Raw genomic sequence first — 14,671 nt, forward strand, 5'->3', positions numbered from 1 at the left:
TGTCCTACACCATCTCCTGAACTTTGCTCAAACTCATGTCTATCGAGTCGATGATGCCATCCAACCGTCTCATCCTCTGTCATCCCCTTCTCCTCCTGCCTTCAATCTTTCCCAGCATCAGGATCTTTTCCAATGAATCAGCTCTTCACCAAAGTATTGGAGTTTCAGCTTCAGCATCAGTCCTTCCAATGAATATTCTGGACTGATTTCCTTTAGGATTGACTGGTTTGATCTCCTTGCTGTCCAGGGGACTCTCAAGAGTCTTCTGCAGCACCACTGTTCAAAAGCATCAATTCTTCAGTGCTCAGCCTTCTTTATAGTCCAATTCTCACATCTGTGTTTGTAAAATTACTTACTTCATGACTAACAAACTGACATGTGAGCGTGAAAAGCATAAAGTTTATTAATTTAATCCAATAAAACTTCAAGTTAATATAACACATTTAATGATAATGTAGAATTAATGCCCTGCATGGTTATTAGGCTTACATGGTACATGGCTTATATGAATGATTATAATGAGTATGACATTAGCAGCGCCAAATCCATTTCGAAGTTTTTCTCATCTCACTTTATCAGTTCTCTGGTGCTTGTATAGTTGGAATCACTGTCTGTAATTTTCCTAAATACCATTTGCCACGTCGCATTTGAATTTCTTCCATCACAGGAAGGCAATTCCAGGGACCAGGGGAAGCCTATCTTTCTCTCTGAACTTTCCTATCCACTGTATCCATTTCTGTCCCCAAGGGGTCCCTGTGTAACCACAGGTGTCTCAGTTCCTTGTTTCTCGCCAAGATTTTCTTGTAATTGTTGTGGGGTAGCCAAGAACCAAAGCAGCAATCCAAACATTTGTCATTTACTGAGAAGAGAGTTCTCCCTCTTTGCCAAAAAGACGCTTGTTACTCCCAGAATGGGAGGTCCAGCGGTGAGCAGAGAGCCTCAGCTCAGAGGCGTCTTGGGGAGCCGTGCCCTTCTCTCTGGGCACAACCCTGGACCAATGGGGTACTCACTCCAAGTCAGGTTAATGGTCTTGGAGGTACAACCAGGAACGTGAACTCAGACCAGTGAGTAACCTTGACTGTGTGTTCTGGGGCGGCTGTGTGGTTCCTGTAGAACTGAAAGGATGCCAATCAAAATTGTGGCCTGTGCATGGGGTGCCAGGTTCCCCCAGCAGATAGCGAGTGAGGAAAGACCAGCCCATGGGCTGTGGTGCGGGAGACCTGAGTTCGACCCCTGGGTCAGGAAGATCCCCTGGAGAAAGGAATGGCAACCTGCTCCAGTATTCTTGCTCGACCCCTGGGTCAGGAAGATCCCCTGGAGAAAGGAATGGCAACCTGCTCCAGTATTCTTGCCTGGAGAGCTCCATGCATGGAGGAGCCTGGTGGGCTACAGCCCACAGGGTTGCAAAGAGTCGGACACGACTGAGAGACTAACACTTTGAGTTTCACCCTCCCCATGGCCCTGTGCTGAGATGGTCTGAGTCCTTGGACAGGAGTGGCCCCTCCCTCTGTAGGGGGTGTTGTGTTGGAGGTGGTAGTCATCACCGTGGAACCTTTTGAGAGCCTGTGAAAAACAAGGGTCACCCAAAGTTCAGCACACCAGGAGAGTACAGCTCAGACAGTGCTGATGGAGCCAGGTGGAGAGAAAGCAGCCAACGTGGGAAAGAGATAAACCAAGAAACCAAGCAGAGAAAAAGCCCACACCTTTATGCTGTGGAAAAGCATAGGGATCGGCGGGTAACACTATGATGAGTGTCGCGAGGCTGGGTGGTTGGTGCTGGCATAAAGCAGAGCACAAGAAGATGGAGCTGGGACGCTCCCCTCCCCACCAGCAAGTGTATCATCTGGGGGGGATGGCCGAGAGACAGGAGGACGAGAGGGTCCTGCCTATCCTCTGTGGTCTGCTGATCCTGAGGAGCTGACCCTGCAGTCTTGGCTGGCCGACCTACGTGGTCACCCCCACCACCCAGAGCTCCACTGGGGAATAGAGGCTTCTCATCAGACTCTCCTTGTCACCTGTGCAGGAAAATCGCTGCCTATGATGAAGAAATCCAGCACCTCTACGAGGAGATGGAACAGCAGATCAAAACCGAGAAGGAGCAGTTTCTCCTGAAGGTGAGAGTCCATTCAAGTCCGGGCCTTGGCTGTGCTGGCCAGGCTGAAATAGTGAAATAGCACCTGCTCTGACCACCTTCTGCCTCCTGGGCCTAAGGTCACAGTACCCCCATGGTATTATTGATTTCCTATTTTTTGGCTTTGTTTTTTTTTTTCAAGGTCGTTGTCACCTTCAAATTTGGCATGTAATTTACTGGTTCATTTTGATCGATTGTGGTCTGTCTGGTCCTATTAAGATGTTAACCCCAGAGAGCAGGGGTCGTCCTCTTTTATGGACTGATGTACCCTTGGAACCCCCACTGTGCCTGGAGCAGAGTAGGCAGGCAATCAACAAGTATCTGTTGGATCAATGAGTAAACGGGGATTACAGAGGGATGGAGGGGTTTACCGCTGAAAGCATCCTGAAGGCTGGGCTTGATTTTGGTCATTCCTGGAGGGAGCTAGTGTTGTACATGCTCCCTGTCTACCTGGACTGGGGGGGGGGGGGTCACTGAAGCCCTGGGATGGCATGTTGTTGCTGCTGCTCAGTGGCTAAGTCGTGTCCAACTCTTTGCAACACCATGGACTGCAGCACACCAGGCTTCTCTGTCCTTCACTGTCTCCCAGAGTTTGCTCAAACTCATGTCCACTGAGTGGATGATGCCATCCAACCATCACATCCTCTGTTGTCCCCTTCTCCTCCTGCCCTCAATCTCCCAGCATCAGGGTTTTTTTTCACAGTGAGTTGGCTTTCACATCAGGTGGCCAAAGTATTGGAGCTTCAGCTTCAGCATCAGTCCTTCCAGTGAATATTCAGGATTGATTTCCTCTAGGATTGACTGGTTTGATGTTCCCCAGACTCTCAAGAGTCTTCTTTAGCACCACAATTCGAAAGCATCAGTTCTTCATCGCTCAGCATTCTTTATGGTCCAGCTCTCACATCTGTACAAGACTACTGGAAGTCCAAAGGCTGAGTGGACCCTGCTGTTGAGCAGGTTCAAGGTGGTAAAAGCAGTCTCCATCCAGGTGCCTTTGGGCCTCACATGTCCCTCTCCCTGGTCTGGCAGGACACGGAGAGGTTCCGGGCCCGAAGTCAGGAGCTGGAGCGGAAGCTGCTCTCAAAGGAGCAGGAGCTGGAACAGCTGGTCCAGAAGCAGAAGCGGGTAAACTTTCCTCTGCATCCTCAGAGGACCCAACTCTCTACTCTATCCTCCCCTCTTTTCTTACCCACTTTCCCTGCCCTTTGCTTAAGGACTTAATTTTTTCCAATCTGAGAAGAACCATTTAATGATACAAAAGAGAGCATTTAATGTAAAGTTTAAAAATAAAATAAAATTAAAAAAAAAATCACAGGTGATCCCAAGATAAAACCTTTGTACTCTCCCATGCCTGGTGTTTAACTCAGAAAAATTGCCGACGGTCGAGGTATCTGCAGACATGGGGGTATAGTTATGCCTGGGAGCTACCAGAAAGCTGAAACTGTAGTTTGTTTCCTGCATCCTGTGTGAGAGAGGAGGGAGATGCTGAGACATGGGGCCACAGTCACTGATTTGGGGGGAGGGGGCTGCAGACTGTGATGTCCTCCTGCCAGGATGGCTGGGGATGCCTCCAGTTGGAAGAGGCTCCTCAAAGGTCCGTTTGTCTGTTCCATCTCTTCCCATGCACCCAGAAAATGCACATCAGCCCCTTTGCGACTGCTCCCATCACCCCACAGGATCGATGCAGACACCAGACGCTCCCTTGATGCACCTGAGTACCCAGAGGCAGGCTAGGCAGTATCTCTGTGTCCATCCACCCTGTCTGGGAGAGCCTGGCACAGGACCCCGAGAGATGGTCTCTCTAGGCAAGTGAAAAATGAGTGACTTTGGAGCTCACACACACTTGGATGTGTGAGTAACTGAAACCAGAGTTTCATGAAATATGCTCACTGTCCTTACGTGTGACGAGCTCTGAGGTTTTCTGTTCTATAGCATGTGCGTACTCAGTCTCGTCTGACTCTTTGTGACCCCATGGACTGTAGCCCGCCAGGCTCCTCTGTCCATGGCATTCTTCAGACAAAATTACTAGAGTGGATTGCCATTCCCTTCTCCAGGGGATCTTCCTGACCCGGGGATGGAACCTGGATCCCCTGCATTGCAGACAGATTCTTTACCATCTGAGCAACCAGGGAAGCCTAGGCAAGCCTCCTCTTCAAAGCAAGGGGCTCATAGGTAGAGAGAGAGCCATTTGCCACTTGGCCTCCTGTTTTGTTTTGTTTGGTGCTGGAAGGAATCCAGCCCTGGACAGACCCAGACGCATTGCTTCCATTTGAAAAGAGAGGGATATTTTTAGCAGCACATTAAAATACGCTTGAAGACAACCCATGCTAAGGCTGGAAGACAGTTCCACTCCTGCGAATCCCCAACCCGTAGATTTTGGTTTTTCTCCTGCAGCGAGATGCTCTCAATGCCTGGAACTGCCAGCTGCCTCCCCATCCCCACCGCACAGTCATACCTGGCTTCTCTTCCCTCTTTCTCCTCCTTACTGTTACGTATTAAGTTCTTCGCAAATAGATTTATCCCTTCAATGAGTGATTGCCACTCGACTTAATTACTGCATGCTTGCCTGATTACACAGGGGCCTCCTGAGATTGGCACAGACGTCCTTGTTTTTGCCTCCTTTTTCTCTTACTGGCCACATTCATTCAACTAAATCCATTATGATCTGTGTGCCTTGCTTTGAGTCTTCCTCTGGTGACAGGGTTAGAAGCTCTGTACAGACTAATCACCAGCCAGAAAAACCTTAAGGTGTTTAGTTGCTTTAGGGACATGAGAAAAGGTCCATGTTTGGTTGGACCGGTTTGAGCTATTTCCTAAGGGTTTGCAGGGTTTGTGGCTACCATAGCAAACTTGTCTAGATGAAAGGACTCAGACTTGTTTAGCTGGGAGAGGAAAAGGGAATAAATTTTTTTTTTTAATATGGCGTTTAGCGCCTCCTTTTCCGAGCCCTTTTCCTCCTTTACCTCTACCAGACATGATGAAAAGCAACTATTGCTCTTTTCCAGTCGAAAAGGGAATAAATTGATTGACATTCAGGATTCATGACCGGGGCAGGTGGCTGTGTGAAGAACGACACTTAGCAGTTTCCATCTCCATCAAGGACCAAGGGGAAGCAACTAGTGTGGAGGACAAGAGGGGTCTCATGAGAGCCTAAGACATTGATGAGACCGCTGGTGAGACGATGGTCATCAGCACTGGGATAGAGGGACAGATGATGGTCTTTCTGAATGGTGCAGCCCCTCCCAGGACTTTTTTTTTTTTTAAACAATGTTGCTTTAAAAAATGGATTTCATTTTGGCTCTGCTGGGTCCTTGTTGCTGCACGTGGGCCTTTCTCTAGTTGGGTGAGTCCGGGTTACTCTCTGTCACGGTCTGAGGGCTTCTCACTGTGACGGTTTCTCTTATGGAGCGCAGGCTCTAGGACACAGGCTCGCAGTTGCAGCTCCTGGGCTCCAGAGCGTGGGCTCAATAGTTGTAGCTTAGTTGTGCCTCAGCATGTGGAATCTTCTCGGACCAGGGATCGAACCCACATCTCCTGCATTGGCAGGTGGATTCTCAACAACTGGACCACCAGGGAAGTCCTGCCCAGATTGTTTAGTAGCCCCGTGGAGACAGGGGAGAGACAGGAGTGCTCTGGAAGCTTCTTCCTGCCCCTGGAAGAGTGTGTGTGTGTGTGTGTGTGTGAATTGAGGGGCTGGACGAAGCTGACTGAGGCTGGAGGGTGGTGAGGGGCAAGAGCAAGGGCTGCTGCCTGCCACGTGGAGGAGGCCAGGTGGGGCCGGGAGAGGCGCCTGACAGAGCTGGTCCCTCATCACTCCTTGCTGCACACCCTCTTCCGCCTTTCCAGCTGGAAGGCCAGTGCACCGCCCTGCACAATGACAAGCACGAGACGAAGGCTGAGAATACCAAGCTGAGACTCACCAACCAGGAGCTGGCACGGGAGCTGGAACGGACGTCTCGGGAGCTCCAGGACGCCCAGCAGCAGCTGGAGAGCCTCCGGCAAGAGGCCCACAAGCTCCACCAGGAGAAGGAGATGTGAGTGTGACCCTTGCGCCGCCCGGACTCTGCGTTCTGCATTGGTCCCCCTGCTCTGAGCCTATGAGTGACTCCTCCCGCCCCCCACCCCCACCCCAGACCCTTTTCATTGCTCATAACATGGGGACGGGGCTCCTCGGTCCCTCTTCTAACCTTCTTCTAGAATCCTGAGATGTGAAGCAGACCAGCTCTGTGCCAGGCATTACCTAGGATTGACAAGAAACATGCAGCCTTGTTCTCAGAAAATGTATTAAACGATCAGGATGGCATTATCCAACCAAGTAGCAGGCAGTCTGGGGAAAGATGCTGAATGAGGGGAGTGGCCAGACATTGACCCTGGAGGCCACGGCGGGCCGGGAAGTCTTCCCAGGTCAGCGTGCCATACGTGTGCAGCGTGTCACAGGGCATGTGACAGGGGCCTGGAGACAGCATCCCGGCTCTGCCCATTTTTTTCCCATCAGCCTTCCTCTGTGCGGGCCCTATGGGGGCAGCCCCACGTTTCTGGGGCATGGTTTGCTGATAAAGCCCTGCCTGTCTCTGACTGCTGGCAAAACCTTGGTCCACTGCAGGAGGTGTGTGTGCTCAGTCACATCTGACTCTTTGCAACCCTTTGGACTGTAGCCCGCCAGGCTCAGTAGTTGTGGTGCACGGGCTTACTTGCCCCGCAGCGTGTGAAATCCTCCTAGATCAGGGATTCTCCAGGCAAGAATACTGGAGTGGTTGCCATGCCCTCCTCCAGGGGATCTTCCTGATCCAGGGATCGAACCCGCTGTCTTGCGTCTCCTATATTGGCAGGCAGATTCTTTACCACGTTGCCACCTGAGAAGCCATTAGCCTAAATCAAATTGTTCTGCTGTCTGGCTCTTGTGTAGTGTCTTGTATGATTTGGGACTGATCCAGAGTGAGAGGCAGGATGTGTGTTTAGATTTGGAGTTTTTTACCCTAGGAAGATCCCTCCAGTTGAAAAATAGTTGTCTTCCCTAGCTTCTGGTTTAAAGCGAATCCAGCCCTTCCGTTCCAAGGCTCGGATGCCGGGTGGAGGAACGGTGTATTTCATTGGAAACAAGCAAAATCAGTTCCTCCCCACTGAGAGCAGGTCAACAAGGTGCTTAACTTTATAAACAGAATTAAGGATTCAGCCTCTTAAAATTCAATCAAGGCCTAAAAGCAACAAATATCGGAAAGCACAGGCGTGAGGTCTGCAGGTGGAAGTAAGCACCAGAGCTAAGCACCAGAGCCGGGGTAACCAATCACGGCGTGAGGATTAAAATCTTTCTGAAGCCTTATCTTCATCAGGCAAGCCAGAGACACAATCTCTGGAGGCCGGGAATTGAAAAAGAGGGAGGAGGGGCTAGGAGGGAGAGATAAATGAGTGCGGAACCTTCATGGCTTGTTTTGAAGAAGCTTGCAGCGGCTTGTGCAGCTGGAGAGCCTGCTGGAGCCCAGGAGAGCGTGTCTTGTCCAGGGAGACGGGAGAGAAGGGCGGGGAGAGGCTTAGTGTGCCCTCCATAGAGCAGGAACCCTGACCAGCAGTATGGACAGGACCTTCGTGCTGGAAGCCACCTCTCTATTTCACACATGGAAAATGGAAGCTCAGAGAGGGGTAGCGAGCAACCTGCAGTCACACAGCTACACAGTGCCAGGAAGCAAGGTCAGAGTCTCGTCTCCCATCCTGTCCATCCCCAGAGATGTCTGACTGCCGGGTGATTCTCCAGAGCAGCGGGCAGCGGGGGGAGTAGGCCCCTAGATCACCAGGCCCCATCATGTGGATAGGAAAATGAGTCTTCCTGTTCTCTGAAGATGCCCAAGGAAAGAGAACTAGATTTTAAAAAGAGATGAAGGAGGAACAGTCATAGGAGAGGTGAAGGTCAACTGAAAAGCAGCATCACTGTCTGTTTTGTTAATCACTTTGTATCTGGGGCAGGTGGTTTATGACAAGGCACAAAATTCAAAGTGGTTTGCAGCCCCACCCCCTCACCGCTGGCCTCCTGTGAGTAGGAGGCCACCAGTCGTGGCTTCTCGTGGATCCTTCCAGGTTGTGTGTGCACACACAGGCATTTCCAGGCAGCGCTAGTGGTAAAGAACCCACCTGCCAATGCAGGAGACGTAAGAGATGCAGGTTCAATCCCTGGGTGGGGAAGATCTCCTGGAGGAGGGCGTGGGAACCCACTCCAGTATTCTTGCCTGGAGAATCTCATGGACAGAGGAGCCTGGCGGGTTACAGTCCATGGGTCACAGTGAGCTCTCACACACACACACACACACACACACACACACACACACACAGCAGCAGTGCACTGCTCTACATCAGCCTGCCTTTTTCACTTGACGGATCCTTTGGAGAACACTCCATATTTCTTTCTGATAAAAACCAGGCCGACAGCCCTTCCCTCCGGGCGGCGGTAAACCTCTCCCCAGCCGCTTCCATGAAATGGCAAGCTCTGTGCTTTACCCTTCACCCGTCAGCCAGACACAAACTTGTCGAATGTCTAGGTCAGAAGGACGTTCAGGGGCATTTTGTTAAATATCTAAGTATCTTTTTTTCTTTTTTTGCAGAAATGCTCTTCTTTTTGTTAAAACCCCCCAAATCTATCTGAATATGTGTGTGTGTGTGTGTGTGTGTGCATGTTCAGATAGGTGGATATCTGTATATCTACTAGACAAACAGCCGCGTGTGTGCACTGTTACGTACCATGTACGGGTGTGTATGTGTGTGTGTTGTCACGGTGCCAGGGTCCCCTGGTGCTGTGTCAGCAGGGCCAGAGGAGGGCTGGAATAAGTTCCTCTCATTGTGGAGGACTTGACCCCTCCATCAAATACTGTGGAGTTTCCCAGGTGGCTCAGCGGTAAAGAACCTGCCTGCCAATGCAGGAGAAACAGGAGACACAGGTTCAATCCCTGGGTCGGTAAGATCCCCTAAAGGAAGGCGTGGCAACTCACTCCAATATTTTTGCCTGGAGAATTCCGTGGACAGAGAAACCTGGTGGGCTACAGCCCATGGGGTCGCACAGAGTCGGGCACAACAGCACACACCCAGTCACACTTGCTCAAACACTGTGAGACCCCAGCCCTCAGGTCTCCAATGAGTGACTGTCCTCAGCGGGGAAAGCCATCTGCTCCCAGGAAGAAGCAGGACGTGGGGTGGGGGCTGGGGAGCCCCAAAGCCAGCCGGAGGCAACCTTGGCTCCAAGGGAACCAAGGAGCAAGCTGGCAGGTATGCTCATGTAGTGCCGGTCGGTCGGAGCAGAGTCCCAGGCTGGAGCTTAGGGACCCAGCATGGATAATGGGAGAGGCATTGTTCTCCCTCAAGTCGAAATTAAATATAATTGGTATTAAAATGTTGGGAGTTCGCAGCTCTGCAGGAGCCAGAGAAGTTCTTTTGCTTAATTAGGATTGTCTGAGGTGAACTTAGAATTTGAGACAGTTTGTTACTGTTGCAAATTGACTTTCTAATTATTCTATAAAGGTGAAAACCCCACAGATACTGCCGAAGGAATCAGGAGATCGCGAGCTTGGCGGGCGCATCCTGTGGCCCCAGCAAGCTCGGTAGTGATGTGGGCGGGGTGGTCGGGGGACAGTCCTTGCCCAGCGCAGTCTGTGCACCCTCCAGGCAGCCCATGGCAGCGATGCGTTTATCGGATGCAAGGTGCTTCCTGCTCTAAAACTAGGCTGTGGCTTGAAAATGTGGAACCTTGGACCCTTTGCCGTAAGCCTGGGAGAGATTTAAAATCTCTGAACTGCAGGGCAGAGCCCAGAGGGAAGGAGGGAGGCAGACTTGCACAGTTAAGCAAGGTTTATTTTCCAGCATCACCCCGTTCTCTATTTTTCCCCTTCTGAGAGAGGCTGAATTCCTCGCCACCACTCCCTCCTCCCTTCCATCTCTCTTCCTCCCTTCTCCCCTGCCCTCCTCCCGCCCGCCCCTCCTGCCCTCTCTCCTTTATTCCCACTGCTGTTTGCTAACTGCGGCTTTCAAGCCAGACACTGCAGCGAGAACACAAAGGCAAGCACAGCACCCACGGCCCCACCTTGCAGCCTAAGTTGCCCTCCAGCCACCGCTGTGTATCTTCCAGCCTCTCTCTTTCCTCCCCCCAAATCCTCGACTGACACGCTCACACAGTGATGTAAACGATGGATTAGGACTGCTACATTAAGTCTCTGCTTTGTAGCTACAGATGGAAATTTTAGTCAAAGAAATGAATGCGCAAGAGTGGAGATTCCAGATCTTCGGGAACAGATTGGAGACTGTTGGGGGGAGGTGGAGATGGGACAGTGGTTCTTCAGTAGCTCCTGAAAATAAACCAAACCAGCATGGTGGAGGTGGGCAGGGGATGGGGAAGCACTAGCTCTGCTCTCACCTCCGAGACTGGGCTGGACAAGAGAGTTGATTCTGATTCCCTGACCTCTGGGCAGGGCAGGACCACTGGGAGCCTGCGAAGACCGTACAGTCATCATGAAGCAGTATTCTTGGGACCAGGGGGTCTGGATTAGGACCCCGGCTCAGCCCTGGGTTGTCCTGGGAGAGTTAGTGAACCTGTCTTGTGATCTATGTTTGTAAAATGGGGATAAGTTCACCTTCCAAATAGGTGCCTGAGATGACTCGCTGATCCTGGTATAAGCCCTTGCACGAGGCCCTGCTCTCCAGTGGAGGACCAGCCCGGGTACCATCTCCAGGGTCTGATTTCATCACCGCCTCGCGCCCTGGTAGTGCGCCACCTGGTGTGGTCACTCATCACTGCCCTCTTGCACCCTCTCAGGGAAGTGTACCGCGTCACCGAGAGTCTGCAGCGGGAGAAGTCGGGGCTCCTGAAGCAGCTGGATTTCCTGAGGTGTGAGCTCATCCCAGAGCCCAGAAGGGCGCCCCCGCCTCCAGAGTCTCACCTGTCTGCTGAGAGAGCACCCTCATTCCCTTGGTCCCCGACATCCTGTTGGACGGCTGAATACCACCTCTCCGCCATGTTTGGTCCATTTACACAGGTGCCCACCCCCCTCTCCAGTTTGTACCTCTGCAGACGGGCATTGCCCCACTCTTCTGCGTGCCTGGCATGGTACTTGCTCAGGTAGGAGAAAACTGAACTGGTTGAACATCACAAACAAGGCAGCAAGATAGGAGTTGTCCCAGCCTATCAAGCTTACTATAAATTCAAAGCTCACTGGTTTGATTTGGTTTGGAATACTCTCAAAAAACTCCCCCCAAATGACCATACCCAACCAGGTGTGGGGAAAGATGGAATTTTCAATTTTGCCTCTGAGGTTTCTAAGTTACTTAACCTGCTGCCCACAAAACACCTTTTGGGAAATGGTGATTAAATTTGGGTTCTAATTTTTTAAATTGCAAGCAGGTTTGAATCGGCTACTTTATTAAGGTTTTTAGTTTAGTTTTTTGTTTTTTTTTTTAATTTGAAAGTGAGGTAAGGTCACTGTGTCTGGCGTCTTTGATGCCACCAAATGGAAAAATTCTTCAAAGAGAATGCATCTCAGATTTCTTCACTTAAGATGTGATTCAAAAGCCTGGGAAGATGGAAGAGATTTTCTTAGGTGGCCAAGTTCTCACGGGTGTGAGAGGAGGTCTGGATTCTCAGGAAGGATTTAATGAAGGCAGAGAACAAGATGCACAGGAACACGCTGGGTTGGGATTTTCCCCTTTTTGCTATTTGTACTTTGAAAAAATACAAGGGCAGATACAGTGTGAGTGAGCAGGGGAGGCTGACAAGGCACTGCTCTGCCAACATTTATGGGTCTTTTTAATGGAGACGAGGGTTTCCCTTACAGCTCAGTTGGGAAAGAATCTGCCTACAATGCAGGAGACCCGGGTTCGATTCCTGGGTTGGGAAGATGCCCTGGAGAAGGAAATGGCAACCCACTCCAGTGTTCTTGCCTGGAGAATCTCATGGACAGAGGAGCCTGGTGGGCTACAGTCCATGGGGTTGCAAGAGTCGGACACGACTTAGCGACTAAGCCACCACCAGCGTCTGTTCAGAGTCCCAGCCTGGAGCCTCTCTGTGCCTCACCTGGCCCCCCAACCAGCTGAGGGGAGCTTTGATGCCAGATGGCTCTAAGGCCAATGGCCAAAGGGCCATTCTGTCCCCCTGCCTCTGACCTGACTTAGACACAGTCACCCTCTGCCCTTAGCCACCATCCCTAAGGAAAGCAGGTCCACACCCTCCCCTCCCCGGGCCTTCCATACACAGCCGTCCTCTGCACCCATCTGACCGTCAAACCAGTGCTGTGGATCTGTCGACCGCAGGCCCCATGTTTGAACAGATTCCCCTTTCCATCTGCAGGGAAAGGAACAAGCATCTCCGGGATGAACAGGACATACGTTTCCAGGTAAGTGGGCGGTGCCCCCTCCGAGCAGCAGGGGGAAGACAAGGACTGGGGTCCAGTGGCAGCCAGGCTGTGCTGGGACTGGTCCAAGAAGGTCCCGTGGCTTGGGGTCTGGCTGCACCTTCATGTGGGCAGGATGGTGGCAAAAGTAGTAAAGGTTCAGGGTGACCTATAGGGTCACATTGTGTTACTTTTCTTTTAGCATCACGGGACTGGAATACCTGGGAGGGTCCCTCACTTTTTGAATGTAGAAACGATGAGTTGAAATGTTGCCATCACTTTTAAACCAAAATGTTCTGTTTTTTTTCTTCATTAAGATTTTGATGTCTTGATGAAAATTTTACATTTTAGACTGTCATAGAGAGAATTAAAATGTATATTTCATCATCTACATAGTTGATTTTATATACAATTTTTTAATCCTATGGGGACCACTGCTCCTCTAAACCTACATACTTTCCCAAATAACACAAAAATCCTTTATTTACATGAAGATTTTCATTTGCGAATGCACTAAGCAGAATCTAGGCTTTCAGGGTCTCCTATCATCCTCCCCTTAGACAGTAGCTGTTGGATGCTCTGAAGGGAAGAAAAAGGGGGACAGGATGGATCCATGTAACATTCTACCAGGATTATCCATCGTGAATTTCATGTGTGATCTTGGGTAAATTGTTAGCCTCCTTGGACCACTACCCCAGTGATCACAGGAGGAAAGGGAATTCTTCTTTTTTTCCATTTTGTAGGGCTTTTTGTTTTTTTTTGTATTTAGTTGGGGGATATAATGTTGTGTTGGTTTCTGCTGTAAGCAATGCAAATCAACCATAACTACCTGTATATTCCCTCCCTAGTGAGCCTCCCTCCCGTCCCCCCGTCCCATTCCTCTGGGTGGTCACAGAGCAGCAGGCTGGGCTCCTTGTGTCATATAGCAGCTTATAGTAGCTATTTTGGACTTCCCTGGTGGCTCAGTGGTAAAGAACCCCCCTGCCAATGCAGGAGACATGGATTTGATCCCCCGGTCGGGAAGATCCCCTGGAGAAGGAAATGGCAACTCACTCCAGTATTCTTCCCTGGGAGATCTCATGGACAGAGGAGCCTGGTGGGCTACAGTCCATGGGGTCGCACAGAGTCAGACACGACTGAGCGACTAAACACCACCAACACCACTAGCTATTTTACACGTGGTAGTGTATAGGGATTGTTTTTGTGTGTGTGAAAACCTCTTGGAAAAGGAGGTCTTGTGCTAGCCCCTCAGCTGTTAATTCCCTAAATGAGGCAGCATGTGGCAGCTAGCTTGCCCCTCATTTGGTCGAAGCTGGTTTGTAGCTGCAAACCCCTTGGGGACCTTGCACATAACCGTCTCTCTTCTGTTCCCAGCTGGCGGCAGCACGTCTCTGCCGCCCACCTATGTGTACTATCAGAGCAAGGCTTAAGCCCACACATGTTTGTTTGATGGTGATAATGGTTATAATTGTTTTAGAAGTAACAATGAATTTATTTTAAAACTTCCTACCAAATGTCACCCTAATCCCTTGACCTTGCTTCCCTTCCCCTGCCAAACTTACTCTGTTTCGAGTAGGGAATGGAATTGAGAACCTTCATGGGGAATAGAAAAAAGAGGATAAAATCATGTTCATGCCGGATAATAGTTAAAGATTTATGTGGAATCACAGCCATACCTTCTGGGGCCCTGGGAGCATGGCTACCCCTCCTTCTGTCATTAAAGATCACTCGGAACCATGGGACTGGCTGATTAATGAGAGACTCTTCTGTGATCTGAGTCCCTCTCATCTGGAAGACATCTGTTAGGGAGCCCTGGAGAGGGGGGTGCAAGCCCCCAACTCCACCAGGCTCTTCACTGAGGACACGTGAGAAATTATCTCACCTAGCCTGCTTCCACAAAAGATCTGAAATACTCTGTTCTAGCTTCGTAGCTGTGGGCAGGGCACTGGGCTAAATGATCCTACTCTCTGGAAGGAAATCTACGACAAACCTAGATGGCATATTAAAAAGCAGAGACATCACTTTGTCGACAAAGGTCCATATAGTCAAAGCTATGGTTTTTCCAGGGCTTCCCTGGTGGCTCAGCTGGTAAAGAATCTGTCTGCAATGCAAGAGACCTGGGTTTGATCCCTGGGGTTGGGAAGATCCCCTGGAGAAGAGAACAGCTACCCACTCCAGTATT

At 50.5% G+C, this 14,671-nt stretch overlaps 1 protein-coding gene across 7 annotated transcripts in view; it reads left to right on the forward strand.

The window, feature by feature from the left end:
* CRACR2A (calcium release activated channel regulator 2A) overlaps window positions 1-14,671 on the forward strand; it is a 160,082-nt gene that overhangs the window by 106,276 nt on the left and 39,135 nt on the right. For 6 of the 7 annotated variants that reach the window (XM_005207223.5, XM_010805625.4, XM_002687891.7 and 3 more), the window contains 5 exons: window positions 2,024-2,114; window positions 3,161-3,256; window positions 5,978-6,165; window positions 10,920-10,991; window positions 12,447-12,492. In XM_005207223.5, coding sequence (XP_005207280.1) covers window positions 2,024-2,114; window positions 3,161-3,256; window positions 5,978-6,165; window positions 10,920-10,991; window positions 12,447-12,492 — 493 coding nt within the window. Of the gene's footprint in view, window positions 1-2,023; window positions 2,115-3,160; window positions 3,257-5,977; window positions 6,166-10,919; window positions 11,140-12,446; window positions 12,493-14,671 lie in introns of all 7 variants that reach the window. The other variant, XM_059887099.1, reaches the window with a different exon arrangement.

The sequence above is a fragment of the Bos taurus genome, chromosome 5 (genome assembly GCF_002263795.3).
Source record: "Bos taurus isolate L1 Dominette 01449 registration number 42190680 breed Hereford chromosome 5, ARS-UCD2.0, whole genome shotgun sequence".
NCBI lineage: Eukaryota > Metazoa > Chordata > Mammalia > Artiodactyla > Bovidae > Bos > Bos taurus.